Consider the following 25902-nt stretch of genomic DNA (forward strand, 5'->3'; position numbering starts at 1 on the left):
GTGGCATGGAGGAGGAGAGTGTCCCCGGCGCTTCCCTTTCCACTGGAGAAAGGAAGGGGCTTCCTGGAGCTTTCAGAAGAAGAAGAGTTTGGATTTGATATCCTGCTTTATCACTACCCGAAGGAGTCTCAAAGTGGCTCACAATCTCCTTTCCCTTCCTCCCCCACAACAAACACTCTGTGAGGTGAGTGGGGCTGAGAGACTTCAGAGAAGTGTGACTAGCCCAGGGGTCTGCAACCTTTAAGACAAAAAGAGCCACTTGGACCCGTTTTCGAAGGAAAAAAAACCTGGGAGCCGCAAAACCATTGCAACATTTAAAGCAAATATATCTCCGGAGCCGCGATCTGACAGCGGGCGGGAAGGTGACGTCGGGACGGTGCGTGACTAACGCACGCACCGCCCCCACGTGACATCACAGCCAGTACAGCGCCTGCCACAGTGGGGAGTGTCGGGGTGCACAATGCGCCTCCTCCCCTCGCTAGTATCCACCCCAGAGCCGTGGCAAAGGTGTAAAAGAGCCACATGCGGCTCCGGAGCCACGGGTTGCAGACCCCTGGACTAGCCCAAGGTCACCCAGCAGCTGCATGTGGAGGAGCGGGGAAGCGAACCCGGTTCACCAGATTACGAGTCTATCGCTCTTAACCACTACACCACACTGGCTCTCAGACATCAAAGCATCCTTTTTTATAGAAAGGCTTTCCCAGTTTGGGCAAGGCTTGAGACTGGCTTTGGGCTGTACCATCCAGCCTTGGGTATAATCCTTGGATCTGCCCAAAGGAATACTTCAGACTGGGATGTGTGTGTTGTTCTGGGTAGTGTGTTGCCTAGCTATGCCAGGGCAAAATTCGAAGCTCTGTGTCAATCTTGCTCATGTCCACCAGTGACTGCCCTTCCTTTGAGTCCTGCTGTGATAGAAGGCAGCTGAAATCTTTCTGTCTGTCTGTCTGTCTGTCTGTCTCTCTGTCTGTCTGTCTGTCTGTCTGTCTGTCTCTCTCTCTCTCTCTCTCTCTCTCTCTCTCTCTCACACACACACACACTTTCATCCAAATCACCTTCCTGATGGAACAATGTCTCTGCAGATGGCGAAAATCAAGGCAAGGAGGCAAGCGGAGAGCAGTTTCTTCTTGCTTTATTGTACAATTTCTCACGAAATATATTTACAGCACATGAATTTTTGCCTCAGTGCAGGACATAGTCATGTTGCATAAGTAGAAACCTTTGAACTTCTATGAAAATAAAAATAAGAAGAAAAGCACTTAACTGCGACTTCAGCTAAGTATGTAAAAGAACATCTGTAATGGTCAGAGTGAAAAATGTTAACAGCAAAATTGCTTCTCATGAAGGATCTCTAGATGGAAACCACTGAGCAGCATCTTCCATCTCGTTAACCCTGTATAGTCCGGCAGCATTTCACACAACAAAACTCTGTAAAGCTCTCTCACGCATGCACACACACACACACACGCTGCATCGAACACCACCCACGGGGAATGGCTCCTGTGTGGGCTACTAGGAAGCAGCCCTTCACCCACCACTAATGGAGCACATCCCAGGCGCTCTGAGCCAAGGAAGACAAGGGCCTGCCTCTCTTGCCAGCACCCCACACACCCTCACTGACTTGAGAGCCCCCTCCATGCCTCCTCTCCCACCTTCTCCTCTTCCTGAAGCAAGCCCTGAGGGTCCTTCCCTTCCACTTCAAGGGAGAAGGAGGGGGCAAGGGCCCACCTGCTCCCATGGAACACCCCACCCCATGGAAGTGAGCCAGGGGGAGCGTGCATTTTCAGGGGTCCCATGGGGCCCCCGCCTGTGCCAGGGGCAAATCACCAGACTGGGGTGATGGGACTACCCTTGCATTACAAAGATGATGTTACCATGGCAGTTTGAGAGAACAAAGTTATCTCAAGTTATCAAACATCAGTAACAAACGGAGTTAAGCTTCTCGTGGATGTTGCTTGGACAGCATTTCTTCACAGTGATAAATATGAAAGGTTGGAAAAAAAGGTCAGCATAAAACATTTCCACTTTTTGTTTTTTAAAGTCTGTATGCAAAAAATCATTTCTTTTGTTATCAGCAATTATAAAATTACAAACCCTTTCTTGAAGTAACTGCATCTGTAAGTTATGATAGAAAAAGATCTTGGGAAGTGAGGCTGAAAACGGAGTTTGCATAAAATGGAAGCTGGAAATTAGCCCAAACGTGGGGGGGGGGGGGACTTGGTTAAGATGACGCTGGAGAGGCCACATGGTAGTTGAACAGAGACAGCTAACAGATGACTCAACCCAAAAGTCTAACATGTTATCGGGGGAAATGCATACGAGAGGAGAGACTGGGATGAGACAAAATCAACGTTTCAAAGGATGCCATTAAGCATTTGCTTTTCATTGCAGTTTTGGCACTTCATTGAAACAATTACTTATTTCCCCCCAAAGACCCAAACATGTAGAAAAGGTCGACAGCTCTTGGACATAACCTGGCAAATATAGTACTTTTATGTTCTGGCAAACACGGAAACAGAGTTAGTTAAACATTCCCACAGAGTTGCACACACATGCATGATTCGGATGTCGGTAACACTGGGTCAAGGGTCTTGGCGCAGACATTTTGCATTTACTCGCGAGGAGCTTTCAGGCTGTTTCTTCGACGGACCGTGTTTCCGATTTGAGCCGGACAAATTCTTTTGCGACATCATCATTGGTCCTCTGGGAAAGGATCCGCAGGATCGTCAGCCCGGTCTCGTCCATGCAGATGTTCCTCAGCAGCGGGTGCCAGGCGGCACAGCTGCCCTTCTCTGCCAGGCTCCGCAGCTGTATGACAGCCATGCCGATGACCCGGTCCTCCCTGGCAAAGCAGTAATCCTTCACAGAGAGGTGAAGCTCATAGGCCCCGGGCCTTTCTTCGCTGCTCAGGAGGCTAGAGAGAGACGGGACACACACAGGGATTTACAACACCGCCCCCGCCACCGCTGCCACCAGCCACAGAGAGAGCCAAGAAGGGTCACTTACAACTGGAACGTCTCGTTGTATTTGGGAGACCAGGTGTTGCTCTTTGTCTTCGTCCCGTGCTTCCGTTTCTTGTCGCTGAGGCTGGGCCCCAAGATGCAAACCTCCACAAAGGGCCGGAACATAGCACTGGTTTGCCAGTTGAGGTTATTAATGGCGACAACTGAAAACATCAACCAGACACATGGAGAGTCAAGTGGAGCTCTAACACACACACACACACACACTTGAGGAAATACAGCTCTTCCTTGACCATTGCTCCACATGCGGATGGTCAAGAGACAGGGTCTTCCCGGTGAGGGCCTCCCCTCCACAAGGCCCTCTCCTTGGAGTCACATTTGCTTCTTACATTCAGATATCAGGTGAAGATGTTCTTGCTCACCTAGGCTGATATTTTGCTGTTTTACAGCTGACAATTACAAGACATCTCTGTGTTTTAATATTTTTAAAAAAATATGTAGCTATTTTCAGGTTTGGGCGGCTTTATTTTAGGGACGCGGGTGGCGCTGTGGGTTAAACCACAGAGCCTAGGACTTGCCGATCAGAAGGTCGGCGGTTTGAATCCCTGCAACGGGGTGAGCTCCCATTGCTCGGTCCCTGCTCCTGCCAACCTAGCAGTTCAAAAGCACGTCAAAGTGCAAGTAGATAAATAGGTACCACTCTGGCGGGAAGGTAAACGGTGTTTCCGTGCGCTGCTCTGGTTTGCCAGAAGCGGCTTAGTCATGCTGGCCACATGACTCGGAAGCTGTATGCTGGCTCTCTCGGCCAATAAAGCGAGATGAGCGCCGCAACCCCAGAGTTGGCCACGACTGGACCTAATGGTCAGGGGTCCCTTTACCTTTACCTTTATTGTTGCTTTATCTTTTACTAGCAGTCTTGTGCCGGACACCTCATGCAATTTTGAAAGGCTCTTGATTCAAGAGGACTGATTCCAAACATAGGTAAAAACCTGCTCCTTGATATCAGGAACCACCATGCAAAATTTGGTTATGAAACCTAAAGAGGTCAGTCTGGGCTCCTTTGGAGGGAAGGAGAAAACACCTTTGGCTCCAAAAAGCCTTGCCTTTGTGTTGCTTGTGGGAGAAACCTGCTGACCCCTATCATCAGCTCCCTATGGAGAATGGCAATGTGTATGGAGGTTACCTCTATGGAGGTTAGCTCAGGACAAGTGCTTTCCAGAGCCTGCCTGCCTTTGCCATCCTCTGAGTGGATCACTTCAGATCCCCAAGGCAGAGCAGCTCCAAAGGCACAACCTGGCAAGGAGGAATCGCCTGCCATCCGGCTTGGAGAGGATGCTGTCACCTTCATGCAAAGCCAGCATATTTTGACACCCACCTTTGACGGTGACTTTATGCTCTCCTGTTCCCGGGTTTGTTGTGAGGTCCACTTGGAGATGGATCTCCCCCACTGTGTTGTTGCTCACCTGACCTGCAGCAGAAGGAAACAAGCTCTGATTAAGTGCCAAAGGGGCCAAGGGAAGAAGTCCCTGCGCATGGGAGAACCTGCCCACACGTTGGCGAGGCAGATGCTCTGTTTTGTTCCGGGTGTGGGATCTTTTGTGGGCACCCAGAATGGCTCCTTTGTTTCATACATTCTTCTACACATTGCCATTCTTCCCTTAAAGTTTGATTTGATTGTAATCTTAAGGCTGCTGTCATTTTTGCCAGCTCAATAAATTCACAAAGCTTATTTTGCCATTCAGTTATCGAGGGTATGTTTTCCCCTTTCCAATTTTTCTCTATTAATATTCTGGCAGCAGCTGTGGCATACAAAAACACTTTTTTTCTTGTCGATGGGGATGTCTATTGAAACTATACCTAGAAGGAACGCTTCTTTGTTCTGTTCTGATGCACAGTTTGGGGATCTGTGCACAGGAATCAAGTCCATTGGCTGAAATAACCAGAGACAGGATTTTTACCCCACTGGCTGTGGGGCCCAGTTCTACAACAACAGTATGCTGGCACCCCCTGCAGTGGGAAGGAGGAAGGTGTGAGTGTGATGACGAGAGGAGGAATCCTGCCTGAATGTCAGTGCAACCCATGGATGTGTGTGTTGTGTAGGGTCTGGGCTGAGGGTGTGTGTTTATTTGCCACCCACAGATTCCGGCCTGAGCCTCACCAAAGGGAACCAAAAGGGCCCCAGACCACCCTCTGCAACCAAATGGTGGTCACAAGCTATCTGAGCTGCCCAAATGTCCAAAGAGGCAAATGAGCAAAGCCTCCCTGGGGATGCAACGAGAGAAGGGCTACTGCAGTGATGGGGCAATGGCTAAACCATCTGAGCGAGATCAACGGCACCTTTCCCTGCCCAACCTTGACTGGAGAGTGGGAGGACCCAGCAGCAGCAGCAGCCCCAGCCCTAACATCCTTTGAAGGGCAAGGTGCCCCATTGCATGTCCCCCAGGGTCCCGGAGGTATGGGGTGTGTAATGATTTCCCCTTTATCCTCACAACAACCCAGTGAGGCTGTCCACTGTTTCCCACAGGTGAGGCTGATGGAGCCAATGACCTCTTGTGGGGATTTGGGGGGGCAGATGCACCCCCTGCCCATGGCTGGGCTGGCATTTGAGCTCCAGTGTTCTGAAGCTAAGGCGGCTGCTCTCCCGCCATCGGTGGCAACCCTCCCCACTTCTCAGTTAACGCAGAAAAGTAAAATGCTTCCAGCTGATTGCTCCATCTGTGGAAAGGGAGCCTGTTCGAAACTCATTCATCACTGTCCAGACCCTATTTGTTAACGGAGACAATGTGTGCTGGGGGGGGGGGCTGGGCTCAAAATTGGATGCAAAACAACATGTCAGGGAAACATTTCAGCTGCAGCGCCCATTCCTGGGGTGAGACAGAGAAGCTCCGGCTGATAAAACCAGATGCTTATTCTCCTTCTCAGAGTGGGGTGGAGAACGACCCCAATGTCAGATTTGCATGTGTGTGCATGGGGGTGGGGAGGGAAATGCAAGGATTTCAGGGCCAAAGACTCTGGTGGCTAAACTGACACATATTTGACATCTGTTGTGGCTTTTTAATTCCTTATCATGTCTACAGCAGCCGTATTGATGGCTTCCCTCATCCTTCAACACGCGAAGGAAAGGGATTTGTGTCTTTGGTTGGCAGAGCAAGTTCATGAGCCCATTTCATCTTTCAAAGCAAAAGTCACTTACCATGCAGTGAATTGCACAATTGAATGGCACCACACACACACACACACACACACACACACACACTTTTTTTAATCCCTCCAATTTGCATAAAATCAGAAAACTGCAAAAGGAAACCATATTTAAAATTTCTTTATCAGATCTCTTGGACAGCCTTTTGAAAAAGCGTGTACTGAGAATTTACAATTGCTTTCTTTTCTTACTAGTAAAAGCTAGTCAGAAGCATGCCTACAGATATAGATATGATTCCTCAGATTTGCACAAAACCAGAAAACCACACAAGCAAAATTCAAACTGCCTATGTAACTTTGTGCACTTCTTGGGCAGTTTAAAAAAAAGAACAAACAGGTTTTTTATTTTTTTATTTATGTTTTTTAAACCACTTTTTTAAAAATAAAAAAGACATGGTACAGGTTTAGCTATCTGTGCCCATGTCCAGTTGGTTTTTAATTGGCATAACAGAACCAACAAATGAGAAGGCAAAAGGGAATGTCTCCTGGTATGAAGCAGGAAGAACACAGAATATTGAGGGGGCCCATCCTTGAAAATTTGGGGATGCTTCAGCCCCCCTAGATAACTCCCCTGATCCATCCCTAAATCCAGTAATCTCAAGTCACAGTAAATGGTGATCTCTGAAGGAACTGGCTTGAGGGGAGGGGGAACTTGGCTTGAGGGGAGTGCTTGAAGAAACCACACAGACTCTCTCCCTTCCAGGAAGGAATTGCCATTCTCAGCAAAAGCTGGCCTTGAAGGCGGCCAGTAGTGGCCACATGCCATTTTCCCAGGCCAGAAAGTTATTCTTTCTGCGCTTCCTTTGGCTGCCATTGTGCTGCTGCCATGAGTATCCATTTAGGCCAAGCCTTTGTCAGTTGCTGCTCACTTACTTTGTGAGGTCTGGGTGTCAATGAACTTCTTGATCAGGACGTCTGTCGTCTGGGTGTAAAGGTTGAGGGCGTACTTGAGGGACTGCATCTCCGGACTCTTCTCCAGGTAATTCTTTTTCAGCCCATTTCCTCCGGCATGGAAGTATTGCTAAAAACAGAAGCACAGATCCAAATTGGAAACGGAATTGTTAGACACTAATGTTAAAAATCTCTCCAAAATGTATAATTTGTTGTTAGAATGGCATACAAAGGACAAACAAGTTAAATCTGTGATGATTGATTGGGCAAGAGATGTTGGACACAATATAATGTTGGAAGATTGGGAAAGGCTGTGGAAGAAAGAGGTTAAGTTTACTGCATGTACTGTATTAAAAGAAAATATTATGAAAATGATGTATAGATGGTACTTAACCTAGGTGAAATTAGCAAAGATGTATCATACAAATGATAATTTATGTTGGAAATGTAAAGAAAAAGAAGGTACTTTCTATCATATGTGGTGGACGTGTCCTAAAGTAAAAGACTTCTGGGAAAAGATATATAATGAGTTGAAAAAAATGTTGAAAAATACATTTATTAAAAAACCAGAAGCCTTTCTACTTGTAATAATCGGATTGGAATTGCCCCAAAAAGATGTCATACTGTTTTTGTATGCCACTACAGCAACAAGACTTTTATTAGCCAAAAATTGGAAATTGCAAGAGATACCAACAATAGAAGAATGGCAGATGAAGATGATGGAATTTTTGGAGCTGGCTGACCTGACTGGAAGAATCCACAACCAGAAAGAAGAGGCGACACAAGAGGATTGGAAAAATATTTAAAGAATTTTAAAGAATATTTGGCTAAATATTGTAATATAAGATAAAGAGAAATTTATTGGAAATAGTAATTAGGCTTAGGGGTAGATTATGAATATGTTATTAATAAATATTAGGGATTAGAATATTAATAAAGGAGAAGTTAGTAAATGAAAGAAGTTAATATTATTAGAAATATGAATTTGGAGAATTGCTAAATAGGTGATATAGTGAAATGCAGTTAGAGGGATTCGAGGAAGTCAGTTATCAATGTAATGAAACTAGGATTTGGAAGTTAAAATTCATTTTTATGTGTTTTTCTTTGTTTTTTGTGTATTGTAATGTTTTTCTTTTTTCTTTTTTTCTTTTTTAAGTGATAAGTGTGAAAACCAATACTTTTTTTTGAACCCCCCCCCAAAAAAAACCCCCACAGAAGCACAGAGAATAGAGGAGGGAGTAGAGGAGGGCCGGGACACTGCGGACACCAGATCCAGGAGGTCACCTGGCCTCTGAGCTTCTTGGTTAGCCAAGGATCCCTGAAGGATCTATCGTCTCACCCTTTATGTACTCAAGCTGTGTAGGGCTTTGTATGCCTGGATCAGCACTTTGAGCTGCCAGGACCAAAAACTTCCGAGTTTTGGGGTTGTGTTTCCATTGGGGAGGAGGATTTCTCCCCAAGGCTGCCTGGGAAATGTTGGCTTTGAAAGTGAGGAGCGTGATGGCTGCAAGTCATGTTGGCGTACAAGTTGCTGCTGTGGGGTGCAGTGGGGCTGCTCTTGGGCTCTGCTTGTGGGCTGCCCTTCAGAGCATCTGATGGACCCACCGCTATGGGGCAATGAGGAAGTTGGACTCATCTAGCGGGGCTCTCCAACCATTATTGTAGAGGCAATGCCACCTTATAACATTTCTTATTAACTTTTCAAATTTTACAAATTATTTTAAGCAACCATCAGAATAAATCTCTCCTATCTGTTGACGTTCCTTCCATCGTGTTCTTTTCTTACCTTATAAAGCTGCTATATTACTTATATTTTACCCATTATGTATGTTAATTATAAAATATTTAAACTGCAATTCTCACCTGCAGCTATACTTCAAATCCTGCATACATTTTAAGATAACCATAACGTTTTTTTTCAAACATTCCACAAAATATTTCCATTCTTCAAGAATTTTTCTCTCCATTCTGTTCTTTAATTCTCACAGAATGGGGAGGCAACGCCACTTTAAAAAACCATCTCCTATTGCCTTGTGTGGATTATTTATTCAACCGATATCCCCCCTTCCTGCCAAAGAAGCCCATGGGGTCAGAGGGGGATGGGAGTCATGTTGAATACTCAGCTCCCCTCTCATTTGGGTCTAATTTTATTACACAGGGGACATGACTGTCCCACATTCCAGCTCGAAAATGGTGCGCTGATGCTCCTTTGCTTCTTTTTGTTTTCCCAGAGTGATTTCCCAGAGCCAGTTTTCCCAGAGTGATTTGTGGTAGGTAGGTCAGCATTTTATTTGTTTAGCTATAAGCCACAACAAGCAGAAGGAACATTCGGAGTTGAGCCATGAATTTAGCTCTTAACTTCCTGGCCGCCGGTGCAAATGAAGGAACAGGCAAAGTAACGGAGTGATTTGTGCTCTTCCTCCGTCCTCACCGTAGAATAACTTGTCCCCTGGGGGAAGAGGCATCATCATCATCATCATCATCATCATCATCATTTATTTATACCTTGCCCATCTGGCTGGGTTTCCCCAGCTACTCTGGGCGGCTTCCAACAAAAGATTAAAATACAATAGTCCTTCAGATATTAAAAGTTTCCCAAAACAGGGCTGCCTTCAGTTGTCTTCTAAACGTCAGATAGTTGTTTATTTCCTTGACATCTGAGGGGAGAGCGTTCCACAGGGTGGGTGCCACTACTGAGAAGGCCCTCCTGCCTGGTTCCCTGCAACCTCACTTCTCGCAGTGAGGGAACCACCAGAAGGCCCTCGGCGCTGGATCTCTGTGTCCGGGCAGAACGATGGGGGTGGAGACACTCCTTCGGGTATACTGGGATGAGGCTGTTTAGGGCTTTAAAGGTCAGCACCAACACTTTGAATTGTGCTCAGAAATGTACCGGGAGCCAATGTAGGTCTTTCAAGACCAGTGTTATGTGGTCTTGGTGGTCGCTCCCAGTCACCAGTCTAGCTGCTGCATTCTGCATGCCCATAAGGCATCAACCTTAGCTTGTGCTGGATGCAGAGGCAATCTTGGGGACCAATGTGCAGCCGACAGAGGCCTCTGCAGCACTTCAGGACCGCTCTGGAAGGAGGCTGTCTCGGGGGGAGGGCCAAGCATGAGTCTCAAACCCCTCAGTGGCGACATCAGGAGATGACAGAGGCAGAGTAGTCCCTCCTAAAACTGAGGCCTAACTTGTATGCTGCATGGTTATGCCCCCACCATGCTTTTATTTGAGCAGATCAACCCTCAAAACTCACTCAGGGTCTTCAAGGATAGCTTCCTGCCTGCATTTGGGCCAGAAATGAACAACAAAAAGGCAAAAACACCCACCTCCCCCCCTGCTGCCTTCCCCTGCCCAGCCCTTTGCCCTGAGGAGGAGCGTGCAAACTGGCTTTTAACCTTGTGACATTTCCCATCACTTTGCATCTCTCTGTCTCCCGTAAAAATCCAGGGTTAGCGCATTGTTCCTTTTCTCTGTGTTCCTCCTCACTGCTTTCCAATTTTTATTTTCTCTTGGCTTTTCTGTTTCATGTATTTAGGGAGGCAGGATAAGGAGCTGGGATTGGACCCCTGAGACTCACAGAGGCTGTTCCTGCTCTATGCTGCAACAACTTTAGTTACTGCTGAACACAATCTGGAGCCAAATATTAAGAGTCAGACTCCCTAAGTTTTGTGTGTTTGTGTGTGTGTGTTTATATTCATCAGAGAAAATGAGGGGAAAGCAGAAATCCGAAAAGAATGGAGGCAGCTGCCCATGGCAAGAGCTCAAAGTTTTCATTCAAGGGAGACGGTCTTCAAAAGCCTGATTAAGCCATCCGAGGGTTTGGGACTCATGTCCGTGTCACTTGAAAGAATCTGAAACATCAGTGTAAAATTGTTAGCCATTCCATCAGGCTACCTCAGTGGGAGAGATGAGGAGCAGAAAGCTCTTCCCATCAGCTTTGCCTCCTGTCCTTGAGTGCTTCCCCTGCCAGCTGGTCATTGTAAGAGCAACCAATTAAGTACTGGCAGCTGAGATTGCCCCCCCCTTCATAGCTGTCAATTTACAGATTTGAAAATAAGGGACCAGCAGCCAAAATAAGGGACCTGCAGCCTCACCTGTTATAGGCACTCCAGTCTTCCTGTCCTCCTGCAGTCTGGTCAAACTCATGCTGGGTAGCTTCGAGAACACTGTCCAACCAACTTTGTCACCAGAGGTTCAACTGAATAGAATCTGAATCACATGCACCACAAGGCCTATGCAGCCTCAACTTAAGATGGCTCCCCGGCCTGGCTTTGCACTGCAAAGTTTGCAGCAGCACGTGCACCAAAATGGCGTCCAGCATTCAAAAACCCCCTCAGCTTGCCTTAACTAGCCACACACAAGGCATGCAAGCTCCACCCCCCAGTCGTTCTTAGACTTCTTATTGGGTGAGCAACACAGGCAAGCAACACAGTTGGAGCCTCCCTCCTCCCTGGCCGGCAGGGAGGGAGGGAGGGAGGGAGAGGAGCTGCTTCCTTTGAAATTTAAGGGATATCATTTAAGGGACATTTAAGGGACATCCATCAATAAGGGACAGCAGCGGGACATGGCGCTGGAATAAGGGACTGTCCCTTCAAATAAGGGACACTTGACAGCTATGCCCCCTTTCCTCCCTTTTCTCTTGTGTGTTGTGTTGTTTAGCGTGAGGCCTTGGGTGTCGCGTATTCCATGGATGGGGGATGGATGGACGGATGCTCAAGCAGGACATTTCTTTGCCGTGTTCACCACCGCTGAAGACACAAGTTGCTTTTCAGTTTAAATGGTGCCTTGCATATTCAGCGCTGCCAGCTGCCGTCGCAGCGATGTCAACGGCACGCCCAGCTGCTTGATTGCTTCTGGACGGTGGCCAATAAGATTTAAATTGCTGGGAGGGAGAGTTAATTAGCAAGCAATTATAAATTAAAAGTGTACAATTAGACACATCTTTCTAGATAGAAGAGCGGCTCAGAAATGGAAGGGTGGCCAGAGGGAGCTTTGAAATTCATCATCCTTGATTGATTGTTTTGAGGGAGCTGATAGCATCTGAACATGTTCACACCTAAAGGTGTATTTTTCCACAACAAGAGCTTTACAGCAGGGGTGCGATAAGAACGTAGAAAAGCCTGCAGGATGAGGCCAGTGACTCAACTAGTCCATCGTGCTCTCACACTGGCCAAGCAGACGCTTTTGGGAAACCCTCATGTAGGATTCGAGTGCAAGAGCCCAGCAACTGGTGTTCAGATGCATTGCTTCCTCCTACTGTGATCACAATCTAAAAAACAGTCAAATTTATGCCTTGAAGGTGCTGAGTGGCAGAAAGAGCACTGAGATAAATCCCTGGGCACAAGTTTCTTTGCCGCAGAAGTGGGCAAACCAACAGGGCTCCAAGGTACGAGTGTGGAACAGTGCAATGGCCCTTTTCATCCCACATTGGAACAAATATTTTAGGCATCCTGAGCTGGGGGTGGAAATCTCTATGTTAAAGATCATGTGTGCGGCAGGCAAGGGCGGGGTTTCAAAGGAACAATGTGGAGTGCTGGAGCAAGGTGCACGCTCATTCATTGGCTGATGGGCAGGAGGAGGAACGCACCTTGCTCAAGGAGGAGGAATAGCTTTCCCTTCAATGGAAGCCACTTCTCCTTCCCAGCGCTTCTCTTTGAGGCCTCCCTGTTGCTCCCCTTTCCACTTCTGGAAGCAGGGAGCTAAGGCTGGCGCATCCCTTGAACGGTAGTTCAACCCACCTGCCTATCTTGTGATGTCATAACCACATCATATGATCAACAGGCGGGCTGTCCCACTCATCTGTCAAACTCAGCTCACAGGGCCCAAAAGGCTCCGCTACCCCCCCCCCCCCGTTTGAGTCAATTTTAGTCTTCGAATATAATAGCTGTATTCTCAGCTTCACAGTAAACTAATTAAAAAATGGCTCCTACTTTTTGATCACGATCTTCTATTGTGCTCTTTTGAAGTCAGATTCTTGAAAAGATCAAAGAAATAGCAGTGTATGATATTCTTTTAAAACTCAAAATAGTACTTTGGGCTTACTTAAATCATGTTGCTTTTTAAGGAGATTTTAGAAATGGTCACTTGTTTACTGTCTGCAGCTAAAACTGCCTTAGCTGCCAAACAGAAATCCTGAAACTCTCAATGTATAATGTATGGGGAGAAGTATGTATTGACAATCCCTTTCTTAACTAAGCTGACATATTACTGAAGATCAAAGGGGGATTTCCCTCAAGACAACTTTGTTAAAATGTGGGTTTGATTCCCATCTCTGCCTTCATATCCATGGAATCGATTTTTGATGAAGTCTGGGATATAAATATTTTAAATAAAACAATGTAATTGGAATGTTAATTTCCAAGTAGCCTGCAATCAATCCACCATTCTGTCTTTTTGCAAGTCATGGCTTTGCAGGGCATTGTGTTCCATAGTGCAGTATTTTGTATTGTGATATTACAGCCAAATGGTAAGTCAAAGGAGCAGCTGCTCAAGGGGGAATTTGGGGACCTGATACCCTTGGCATGGTGCATGCCCCATGTCTGAATTGTCCCCTTGAGAGAAAAGGGGAAGAAGAAGAAGAAGAAGAAGAAGAAGAAGAAGAAGAAGAAGAAGAAGAAGAAGAAGCAGCAGCAGCCGACCTGGGGACTCGTTTCTCCATCACAAATCAGGAGCACAAACCAACCTGGGACCATCCAGCAGTTGCTGTTGGACTCTAACCCCCACATTTCCTGACCACTGGCCATGCTGGCTGCTGGGGCTTCTAGGAGATGGACTCCAACTCCAGCTGGAGGGCACCATCTTGGTTACTCATGTGGCCCCAGTTGCTCCAATTCAGCAGTTTGTTGCAGGAAAGAGCTGGGAGGAGCCTTGTATGCACTTTTGCACATCTTTAACCTGTTGGCTTTGCTGTCCCTTTTAGAGGCATCAGACCCTACAGATCTAATTTAGGCAGGGATTTGGAAAAGATGATTCCCTCTAGTAGCATATCTGGTGGTTCCCCCGTAGCCACAGATTTTGAGAACAAGGCAGTCCTTTAAAACAGGAAATGATGCAAAATATTACCCCTCCTCACCCCCAGGGACACTTGCTTCCTGGCTTCCCCAATAAAAAAACCTCTTCCCTCCTGCAACTGGAGTGCCACCCCCAAGACTGCAATGAACATGCAAGGCTCCAGATTCTGGTCCAAAATGTTTCAGGTCAGCTGGAGATCCACTTGTTTAAAATGCGGAAATCAGATCCTCCCCTCCTATGATTCTGGCCTTGCCGCTCTGATCCCACCACGACCACTCTGGATTAATTCTGCTGGAGCCATGGTGGTGAAGATTAATGCATCCAGCTGAGCTCCTCGACACCTGGCAGGGAAGTTGGCACCACTCCCAAACGGGGCCCAGCGAAGAGAGTAGTTCATCATGATCTTTGAGCGAGAGCCAGTTATGTGGCAGTGGCAGCTAATTAGCCAAAGGATGAGAAATGCGGCAGAGCAGCTGATGGAGAGAGGGAGGAAACAGGACTTACTAGTGGGACACTTCTCTCCCCTACCCCCCATCCGAGTCTGTCCTGCAGATCTGGCCACAGTCACTCACACTCAGATCAGATGGCCACAAAGCCCACTCCATGGGGCTGCCTGTGAAAGGTGCTTGGCAGCGCCAGCTGGTTTGTGCCCACTTTTCAGGACAGACGGCAGAGTTAACTTGTTCCTACTTGCATTGGCTTACAGCTTATTTCAGGACTTGAGGGTGACTCGCTTTGTGGCTGCACCTGAGCCGTGCAGTGCATTTCCTGAAAGAGGTTTGAGTGGATAGCCTCTTGCCTGAGTTTGGAGGACAGCAAAGACTCCCCTCGCCACCCCTGCTTTCAGTTTCCAACCTCCTGCTGCAGTTACTGTGCTTTTAAACTGACCTACTTGATTTTACACTCCTCTAGCTGCCACTTTAAGGAATTCAAATATGCATTTGTTTTTATTTTTCACAAATTTCTTGTTGTTAATCTAGATGTTACCGTTTCGGTGTGGAAATTTCTAAAATTAACAGAAAAACTGGCTCTCTGGGTTTGCTACTTAGGCAAGAGGTGTCTCCCAGCCATTCGTGGGGCTGAACTGATTGGAGATAAGGGTTAGGCTCTCCATCCTTGAACTACAACCACTTTCTTTGTTGTGCCTAAGGTCACCTGTCCCTTGTGCAGAAAGAAGACTCCAGCCCAGCAACTCCACAGGACATGCTTGTGTCCCTTTTCTTATGCCAGTGTCCAACTGATTAAGTCATACCTTAATTGTTGCCAGCACCACATCCATTATTGCGCACTGCCTCAGTGTCAGGCTTTTGGTTTCTTCTCGGATGACGTGGTCCTGAAAAAAAATACAAAGATGGAGTAACTGCTGTTTGCTCTTTCCAAAGATGGTCAAATACCTTTCCGCCTGTGTAAAACAAGGTGGCTGACACTTTTGCAGCTGCTCATTGTGGAGTCAATGAGGTACACAAAGGGAAGTTCCTTGTCTCTGGCTAGGGCTTCTCTGCCACGGAGAAGAGCTGACTGTTTGCTAAGATGGCTTTGAAGAGGGGATTAGGCACTTCCATGGAGGAGGAGGAAGAGGTGATAAGGTCTGGCTGGAATAGATGGATCCTTGGCCCCCAGCCTTTGCATTCCATGGGGAGGGGCCAACAATGTCCTCCTATTACTGGGGGTGGGGTGGGGAATGACTGTGCCCTGAGAGCAGCACAGTTGCCAAGGCAGGAAAGGGATATTCCAGTGCCTGCGAGGAGGTGATGTGAACAAGCCTCAGCCATGGAGAGGGTGTTGTGTCTCTTTTCCTTCAAGCTGCATAGACTTCCCTTACCTTTAGTTTAGACAACTGGCCAAAGTCTTTGGCTGCGCTGAGGATCATCGGAGGGCCCTGTGGAGAGAATAAATAATATAGAAGCAGCAGCAGCAGCAGCAGCAGCAGCAGCAGCAGCAGCAAGAGGTGGGAAAGTGAGACTGCCATGGTGGGGCTGCCCTGAGGGCCAGCCAAGGAGGATCCTCTCACTCAGGGCACGTGGCCTGGGGGCCACTCTGGCTGGGGCTGTGAGGAGCAGGGGAGGCCTTGCCAAGGTTGATGCCCTAGACTACCAAGTGCTCCCAGTGGGCAAGTGGAGCTGCCAAGGTGTGTTCCGCTCTAGACTTTTCAAAGGCAGAGGAGCAAGGGGCTGGAAGTGGAAGGGCAGCAAAGAGGAACTGAGTCTGCAAGAGTCTGCGGTCCCAACCTGGGGAGGCCCAGCCAGGCAATGGAAGATTTCTGTGGCCAAGCTGAGGAAGATGATGATCTCTGGGGGTTGCCTGCTTTCAGGAGCGTGTTGAGATTCATCGGGGGAGGGGAAGGAAGAAGTCTTCAGCACAACCATCAAAAGAACCATCACTGCGGGGAAAAGGACTTTGGATTCAGTGCCATCCCTGCTGCAGCTGCCTGTGGCTCTGTGGGCTGGTTTGGGCAGCCAGAGGAAGCTGCGGGCACCAAGCAGTGAGTGAACCTCCTCCCTCAGTCTCAAAGTTGCCCTTTGCACAAGGGAGCAGAAGGAAGTCCTTCTCGTGAGTCATGGCTACCAGGCAAATGAAAGTGAGAGGGTCGAGACCCCGTTTCAAGGACCAGAGGCCTCCAAGCACCCTCATGTTGCCCTCTAAAGTGTGTCAAGTAGTTGCCATGGCAAAGGAGCAATTAGCTGTCAACAGTGAAAGGATGGAGTCCACCTTCACTAATTGGACAAGGAAAGTGGCAGGCAGACTCCCGACTCGCAGTCCTCACTGCCAACTGCATGCTGTGGAGGAAGCCGCAGACCGTCCCCCTGAACTGAACACTTGGGCGACCTCCACAGCGGGTGACCCTGACAGGGCCCCGTAGCCATTGAACTCCATCCCACTAAGCAGACTCCACACTGACATGCTGTCTTTTCCAAAGCCAAGAGCTCTCTTGGTTTGCTGCTGCTGGCTGCTTAATTCACAAATGGCCCTCTCTCTCTGAAGGCCGTTTTCATGCCAGCTTTGTCTGAGGGAAACGGAAGTCCATGTGTCTCTTGAGAGGGCCAAATCCATCCATCCTGCCCTCTTTTCAGGGACTTAGGGACAGATTCAGCTATTGAGTCCTGCCAGCAGAAGCAAGGACTTCCACTAGTGCAACAGGCTTTTCCCTCCTTACACATCCCCCCAAATTGGCTGTGGGGTGTGTGCCCGGAGAACTCCCAGAACAGCATGGGGAGGCGGAAGACGGGAGGGGGAGGGGCATTGTTCTGTCTAGCAAGCTCATATGCCATTGTGCTGATGAAACGATTGCCATTGCTGTATGCTGAACTCCTCCCTTATAATTCCAAACAGCATAACAGCAGCTTACGAATGTGGGCTTGTAGGATTTCAGTGCCCCCATTAGAGGGTGGTTCCCTACCCCCTTACGACTTTCATTTTGAGCATCTTCCCGCCAACAAGCAGACAAGCAAAGTAGCTTAAAATGTGCATTTCCAAAGAGCTGTATTTGTTTATATGACAAAATGGAGCCCGCACCAAGTGCTGGTTCTCTGCAAGGCTTACGGGAGACTCACAGTTTGGTCTGTCAGTGGTGGGAGTACAATCTGTTTTTCTATCCGGTTCAGGACCAGTTTCCAGAGCTCTTTCAAAACACGCTTCAGAACGGTCTTCTCGCAGATTTTTGCCGATAGGCTTAAGCTGCAAAACAATCCAATGCTCTCAAAATCTTCATCTATATAGGCAGTTTACAAAGCAAAAACTATGTAACCATGCAACTAGAATACAAAGAAAAATGCACACTGCTGATAAAATCCCAGACTCTAAATGCTTCCCCAGCCTTCCCGCCCACCAGGGAGAAGCCCACGTATATCACAGCACCGCTGGCAGGTAGTGATTGCATGAAGAAGCAAAACCACGAAGCAACAGGAACAGATGGCAGGGGGAATTGAGGGGCCGTTTTCATGGGTTCAGCGCCTGCTGCAATTATGGGCCTGGCTGCTGGCTGCACAATGGGGCGCCTGGCACACAAAGCATGGCGCAGAACAATGCAGCACCCAAAGGAGCCGAGCTGAAAAGAGGATGAGGTCCGGGCTATGGATCTCTTCTAGGGGGAGAATAGGGGATAGGTCCTTGTGGGACCATTGTGGAGGTTCTTGAGACATGAATGAATGTGGGCTGCTTTGAGAGCTGAGAGAGGGCACCAGGGTCCGGGTATTGGTGCATTGCAGAGCCCAATGCTGTTTGCCACAGACCAGACCATCTGTCTGGACACAGCAGTAAAGCCGACAGCACCTGCCCTGCTTACGTTTTGTCCAGGAAGTCCATCAGGGGCCGCAGCACAATCTCTGCATCCACAGTGTTGTTGTTCTTGTTGGCAGCCGCAGTCCCGTCTCCTTTCATCTGGTTCAGCTCCAAGCTCATCTGCCGCACACACTCCTCAATGACAGGCTGGAAGCTGGAAGGGACCAGAAAGGAGGGGATGGGGTGTTAGAATTCCTGCTCCGTGATTGCAGTCATGGAGTTTTTGTCTATCACATGATGGTGTATGTTTTGACTTCACAGAGTGGGAAGTGACGGAGACAGGATGTTCGTGTTACTGTGTTCCGTGAAGTAGGACTATCGTCCTTTGTTCTTTTGTCTCTTTGCTGTCTGATGCTAGAGAGAGAGGGAGCCATGTTGCAGTGCTCCGTGTGTGTTTATATGTAAATAAAGTTGATTAGCCAAAATGCTGAGTTGCTGAGGGCTGTCACGCAAGGTGCGCAAACTCTGCGGATCCCTAAGTGTGCCGATGTCGGTTGGCATCGGTCGCTGTAATGTTTGGGCTGAAGAAAGCTTTTGAAGCTCCCGAACGATCGACCAGGAGGGAGGGAAGATGTTAGTCGGGCATGTGTCTCTGCCAGGGTCCTACTCAAGTGTAGGCTGAACTCCTGACATGGGGATGGAGGTGCCAGAACTGGCCAAACACGGCAAAGCAGACCCTTCCCCAGAGGTTCTCTATGTTGCTGCCTTCCCTCCGGTAGACCACAGCTCCCTTCCTTGTGTGGTAATTATACTTTAAAGAGTTGTGTGGACGTTGCCCTGGGTCATTTGACCCTCTTAAATAGTTCTCTCCCCCCCCACTGGCAAATCTACACAACACATTAAAGTTTAAAAACAACATATGACTTTTATTTGCTGTACCGGCTCTTGTCATAGTGAATGTACAAGCGAGGTAGGCAATACAGTGTTACCTCTGGTTGTGAACGGGATCCGTTCTGGAGCCCTGTTCGCAACCTGAAAGGAACACAACCCGCGTCTGCGTGTCTGTGCACGTGCAGGTGGCGATTTGCCACTTCTGCGCATGCGCGTGATGTCATTTTGCGCGTCTGCGCATGCGCGAGTGGTGAAACCCGGAAGTAACCCTTTCCGGTACTTCCGGGTCACCACGGGATGCAAACTGAAAACGCGCAGCCTGAAACAAACATAACATGAGGTATGACACTACTTCTGTTACTGAAACATACATGAATTTGTATCTGAGGCTGATTAATATTTACAGACTGAGGCAGCAGCAAAGCACAACACACTTGCTGCTCTAACAAGTTAAAATCCACACAGCAGTTGATGACTGAACTGATAAAAACTGTGTCACTATATGACATCGCAAGGACTGGCACCAAATGTAGGGGGTGCCCATACCATGACCTCTGAGGCAGTGTCTGAGGCCCTGCAAAGTCTCTGACGTGACTTCCAGTAGAAACCATTGGGCGCCATTGGGCACCCATAATCTGGGGCCCACGTTGGCACCCCTGATCACAACATTCTATGCTAAAACATTAACCCTTTGCGTGGTATTTTGGATGTATCATTCCCACCCCCCAACAAGGGCCATTCCCCCTTCTCCTAGTAGAAGTCTCTGGCACTCTGGATCTCTGGCTGTGGGGTGAAGGGCAGAGGCCGACCCAAGGGTGGGGCACTGTCTGATGCAGAGAGGGCACTTGAGACCAGGTGTGATCCTGGGTGGGGGATATTTTGGCACTTGAGTTAAACAAAAATTGACACCCCACCCACCCAGAAGGGGCAAGTGAAGATCTACATCTGGAATGGGGGCGCGCGGGGGGGGGGGAGAGATAAAGATCTACATCAGGATCTGCTACCCTGGAGGATCCTGCCACCTGAAGTGGTTGCCACACCTTGCCTCATGGGTGGGCCGGCCGTGGAGGGTTGAGGTTCCACAGCAGATCCACACCCAACCTCCCACCCCATTCTGAAAGCCCTTTTGGAAAACCTGGCCATGTGCCATTCCACTCCCTCTTCCCCTTCCCAGGCCAACCACATGACAAAAAAAGCCCTTTGCACCCTAGAACATCTCATATATTATTTCCTTTAATGCATTTGACCCCTGCCTTTAGGAAAATCCCTGGTAAGGCAGCTTTCTAAGGGGCACAGGGACTTCCCAAGAGCTGGTGGCAAAGCAGGGACTGAAACGTGGCTCCCCCCAATGCTGTAGGGTATGCAATGCAGCCCCACAAGTGTGTGTCTGGGAGCGGCAACGAAGCAGGCCCATTACCTGGCGCCGTAGGTCACGCTGAGCTCATCCAGGACTCCACTGAGCTTGGCCTGCAGCTCTTTCAAGGCCTCGCTGGCCTCTGGGTCCAGCTGGAAAAAGGCAACGGTGAGGTTAGTTCCCCCTGCTTGGCTTCACCCACTTCTTCTCTGCATCGGAATTAGTGGGAGGAGGAGAAGGCATCCATCGCTTAGATGGCATTAATGGAAAACAAGCGTGGAAACCCTTCGAGGCTGTGTGGGGATGGAAGGTGAGACCCCAAACAGGACTTGAATTGACATAGGGCATGGCCCACTCTTAAAGTCTGTCTATACCCACCTCATTGGACTGGAGGGGGCATGGCCTGCCTCCGGGGGGGGGGGTGAGCTGCCGTGTGCTTCCCCTTCCTCAGCCACCTGCTCAGGCTGCCTCTGGAAACGCCTGGCAGAAGAAGCACAAAGGACGAAGAGGGGCAGGAGGAGCTGCGCTCATTGGCTGAGGGGGATCCATGGAGGTGCCCGTCAAGCCAAACACAAAGGTGTCACCAGAGGCAAAGATGGCCTCCCCATGCCACGCCCTGCCTGGCTGGCTGCCTTTCCCCTCCCACTAAAGCATGGCTGCTTTATTACACAGCCTTCTAGGGCAGGCACCTGCCCTGCCCTGGGACTGAACTTGCTTAGAGGCCTTTTTTTAGATTGGGAGGGGATTCCACGCTGTTTTGCATTAGTGTAGAGAGAAGCAGAGCATCCAGCAATGAGGAGAAGAGCGTGGCAGACTCTACGGGTGTGGTTATTATTATTTTTGTGTGGAGCATGCTGTTTCTGGAGGGGGAAAGGAGGCTTCACAGGAGGGGGAGCTGTTCACTGTTAGCCCTTTGAGGGCATCAGGGCAGACCAACAAGAACCTGGACTGCCAGCACAGGCTGCTTCTGGAGGAGGCCCAAGGGGCACAGCCTTGGCACGCCATCTGGGATGCAACCGCTGATGGAAGACAACCACGCCAGCCCCGTGGCCAGGGAGAATGGTGGTAGACGGGCTTTGCGTCGTGGAATGGGAGAGGGAGAAAGGGGTCCATGCACAGGCATTTTCGTTGCCCCACTGGCAGTGCAAATCCCACCTACCCCCAGAGCCCCTTTTAGGCAAGGGAGGGGCCCAGCCCTTTTAGCTCTTGGGGTTCACAGACTCCCACTTCACTAAAGCAGCACTCAGATCCCATTTTGCTAAAAACATCGCTATGATGGGAGTTCCAACTCCCTGTCTCCAAAGCCCCCTTTGGAGATGGGATACATGGGAAAGGGGACCAGTGCTACGAAGGGGGGTCACACTACTGCAGCTTCTCTGGACGCCAGCCCCAATGGCCCCCACACCACACTAGGCTTGGCTGTCCATCTTCATGGAGAGCATCTGCATGGTCACCTTGCATGATCCCAGGGAGCCCGACAATACTGGTGGGGCTTGCCTAACACATGGGCATGGGGTTGTGTGGCCTACAGAAGACCATTGCTCCCGGGGAAAGCCCTTCAGAAGCTGACATGGCAGGTGGGGCACAGGGAAGTCTCTCCATTAGCAGCAGGGAGGCCTCGGAGAGCATTTGGTGGAACTGGCTTCCAAGGCAGGGATGGTGACCTGGGGAGGCCCTTCAGCCGGACTTGGAAGCCTGCAGGTGGGAGAGGGAGGTTCCCCCTGGGGAGCCATTGCTGGTCAGCAGCGCAGGCGGCAGCCGGTGCGACGGACCAGCCAGTGGACTGACTGGGCGCAGGAGAAAAGCTTCAGACGCATCCCATACGCAGACTTTGGAGCACATGCTACTCTTGCTGGGTAATCAACTCTCTGCACTGAGACCTGATCATCCACAGGCATTGCTAATCGTGATGCACCATTAATTGCTTTTCTGAAAATGCCCATATAGCCTACGTCACCCAAGGACAGGCAGGTAATTCAAACACAGAAAACAGCAAACTAAAGCAGTTGAGTGCAGATCCACGGGCCGCGCCGTGGAAGCCACAGAGGCCCCCTTCTAGCACTTGCTTAAGCCTCACGGAAGACAAGCAAGGAAGGGGAGCTTCCATTTTGCGCATGCTCGGAGAAGAGGCCGGCTGTTGATTTCATGGAGGGCTGGCCTGGGGTGGGGGGAGGAGGCAGAGGCATTTGCATTGTGCCTCTGCCACGGATCCTTGGGCGGGTGCTGGGTCTGCTGCTTGCCCAGTCTGCATGCCCTTTAGTAAGGAAACAGAACAAAACAGAGCTCCCACACACTGAGCCTGGCCCTTTCCTTTCACAGAAGAAGAAAGCTCCGCTCAGCTTTCCCCCATGGAACTGAATGGGGCAGCCCTTGGGAGCTTCTGCTGAGATGGAAGGAGGCTTTCTCCAGCCTCAGTTGCTGAGGGGTAACATGGGGAAAACATGAGCACTCTTCTTCTTCTTCTTCTTCTTCTTCTTCTTCTTCTTCTTCTTCTTCTTCTTCTTCTTCTTCTTCGAATCATAGAGTTGGAAGAGACCACAAGGGCCATCGAGTCCAACCCCCTGCCAGGCAGGAAACACCATCAGAGCACTCCTGACATATGGTTGTCAAGCCTCTGCTTAAAGACCTCCAAAGAAGGAGACTCCACCACACTCCTTGGCATAAGGAGGAAGAGAGGAGGCGAAGCTAAGCAAGAGCTTGATGTAGAAACGTAGGCTGCAAATTAGCGTAGAGCAAAATGTGGATTCTCTAAAAGCAGGTGAATGTGTGCTTCATTGTGGCCACTGTTGGTGGCTTGGAAGTTTTCAATTCACTCAGGAGGTCCAGTGTGTGCATGTGGACAAGCGTGCCTTGCCCTCCTCCCTCCCAGCATTAGAAAAATGTGCCTCTTGGCCACATCCTTCCTTCCCTCCTTCCTTTCTCAACTGGGACTTTAATTTGTGATATCCCAAACAGCCCCTGCAGTGAAGCTGTCTGATGCCCTCTTCTTCCGCTCCCACCCAGGCGTGACGTCCAAGTCTGTTCATTTATCCAGTTGCTTTCAAATGAATTAAATCAGCTTAAACCCCAGTGCTTTGGTTTACAGCCGCATTGCCTGTTTGTTTGTTTGTTTGTTTGTTTTTAAAGCAAACAGTCGTTCCCCCCCTCCAGCAAGTCTTCATGGCCTTTGCATTCTAAAAAAGAAGCCATCTGTTTGTCCACTGAAAGATCTGGACTCCAATCTTTCTGGTGACTTAGGATTTGTCGATGAAGCACAGACACATAGCACCTCAGTAGTGCAAGGGCTCTGAGCCGCCCAAGGAGGAGGAGAAGGAGGAGGAGGAGGAGGAGGAAGAGGAGAAGGAGGAGGAGGAATAAGAGAAGGTGCGCTTACTATCACAAACCTCAAAAGAGAACCGCTCTCCTTCTTGCTTCTGCTCATGGAATGGCAAGTTAAAGGTATTGGACAAAGACAGGACGACAGATTACAGACAAGCAGTGGGCACCCCCTGACTCCCCTTCCACTCCCCACCTGCCCACAGAAAGCAAACCCACAGAAAGCCCAGCTGGAAACAGACACATCACCAAATGGAGTCACAAGATGGCCTAGCAGGAGCCATAAGGAGGAAGAGGTGCCAGGAGGAGGCAGGAGACCAGAAGGGAACACACAGTGGGCAGTGCCACTCGCACACCACAGATAATGGCCTATCCAAGGACGTGGCTTTCTCTCCCGGCTCAAATGTCTCAAGCCCCGTCCCCCAAAAAGAGAGGATGAGCCAATGGCAGATGGAAAAACCAGCAAGTCCAACGCAGACTTTGTGTGGGCTGTCTCCTTTTTTTTTGGAAAAAGCACAGGACATATTCTTTGTTCCCTGGCTTAACCCATTTTGGCTGCAAAAAGGGGAAATCTCAACAAAACGCAGGGAACAAATGTGCTCCCATAGCAGGAAGACTGCCGAATCTGGAGGGACTCTCCTGTCCACATAATTCCCTCTCCTGGGATGGCAGGGCCAGAGCGGCCTTTCTAAGCTCCTAGGCTAGGGAGGCAGTCACGGAACACAGTTGGTGGCTCTGCAGACACCTGTCAATCAAAAGCCGGACCGGAACGAGATGCAGGCACCCCAGACGGTCCTACGGATGCCTGAAGCAGCCTAAACCTCCTTCATATGTTGTTTCTCTTGGCAGAGCTCAAGGGTCAAAGCACACAAGCCACGACAACTCACCTCTTTGCCCCCCATGGCTTCAAACATCTTCTCGAGCAGAACTCGCAGTTGCTGGATGTTGTTCATCAAGATACAGGGCTATGAAGGAAAGACACGACATGGATTTATTTAACTCTACCAGGAGCTGTGATCTGGCCCCAAAACAGTGCCAAGTCTGGCCAGGCAGCCCTAATGGAGGAGGAGGGTTTTGGAACGGCATCTTGGGGCTTGAGGGGTGACCCTACCTCTACCCCCAGCCCAAGGTGCTGAAGAAAGAGAGGCCCCCTCCCCCGTTTATTTTGGGGTTTGTTTTTATGTTTATGTATTTTGTGGTCATTTGGTGTAGTGGTTGGCGTGTTGGGAGACCAGGATCAGCCATGAAACTCTCTGGGTGACTTTGGGCCACCCAATGCCTCTCAGCTGAACCTGCCTCAAAGGATTGTTGTGTGGCTTAAATGAGGAAGGGGAGAGCTATGTATGAAATCAAACCTTTATTAGGCATTGTACAAATAAAAACCATAAAAGAGAAAATAACATGTAAGAGACTTGAAATATATATAAAAAGGCAGCGGTTGCCTACATACATATATATATATATACATATAGAATCAGTGGTTTTCCTTGTTAACCTGCTCCTTGGAGGGCTGCTGCCAAAAACTCAGCTACCCCCGCCGTTACCCTTTGGTCGACGTCGGATAGGCAGAATCCCACACATTCACCTCGCTGGGGTTCCAGGCCACCCAAAAGAGGGGACAGCACGCGTTGACGGAGCGTACTGTACAATGGACAATGAAAGAGAATATGCTCTACAGTGTCCGGGACATTCATAGAACATCTGCAGAGTCTCTTGTTTCTAGGGATGTTTTGATATCTTCCCCAGACAAATGCTGAGGGAAAAACATTCAACCGGGCCAGCATAAAAGCCCTACATTGGGCTGGGATTATTAATTTAGTGACATAATTGGCTCTGCTATCTAAGATATTTAAATCATAGAATATGGGGGAGCTATGTACACCACCTTGAGCTCCTTGGAGGAAAAGGTGGCATGTAAATGCCAATAATGCTAATAATACTGCAAATACTGCAAATACTGCAAATAATAATAATACAGTGGTACCTCTGGTTGTGAATGGGATCCGTTCTGGAGCCCTGTTCACAACATGAGCAGAACGCAACCCGCATCTGCACATGCGCGG

General features: G+C 49.1%; 1 protein-coding gene across 1 annotated transcript in view; it reads right to left on the reverse strand.

The window, feature by feature from the left end:
* Positions 1 to 1112: 1112 nt before the first annotated feature.
* Positions 1113 to 25902, reverse strand: part of UNC13C (unc-13 homolog C) — a 135243-nt gene continuing 110453 nt past the window's right edge. Inside the window, exons 23-33 of the mRNA XM_082198931.1 lie at positions 24727 to 24804; positions 23908 to 23937; positions 20588 to 20676; positions 18344 to 18493; positions 17613 to 17736; positions 15884 to 15940; positions 15314 to 15394; positions 7035 to 7182; positions 4336 to 4428; positions 3004 to 3163; positions 1113 to 2911 (exon numbers count right to left, since the gene is read on the reverse strand). Of these exons, the coding sequence (XP_082055057.1) occupies positions 2626 to 2911; positions 3004 to 3163; positions 4336 to 4428; positions 7035 to 7182; positions 15314 to 15394; positions 15884 to 15940; positions 17613 to 17736; positions 18344 to 18493; positions 20588 to 20676; positions 23908 to 23937; positions 24727 to 24804 (1296 nt within the window). The 3' untranslated portion in view covers positions 1113 to 2625. The remainder of the gene's footprint in view (positions 2912 to 3003; positions 3164 to 4335; positions 4429 to 7034; positions 7183 to 15313; positions 15395 to 15883; positions 15941 to 17612; positions 17737 to 18343; positions 18494 to 20587; positions 20677 to 23907; positions 23938 to 24726; positions 24805 to 25902) is intronic.

This window comes from Podarcis vaucheri (assembly GCF_965113315.1).
Source record: "Podarcis vaucheri genome assembly, chromosome: 14".
In the NCBI taxonomy this organism is placed as follows: Eukaryota; Metazoa; Chordata; class Lepidosauria; order Squamata; family Lacertidae; genus Podarcis; species Podarcis vaucheri.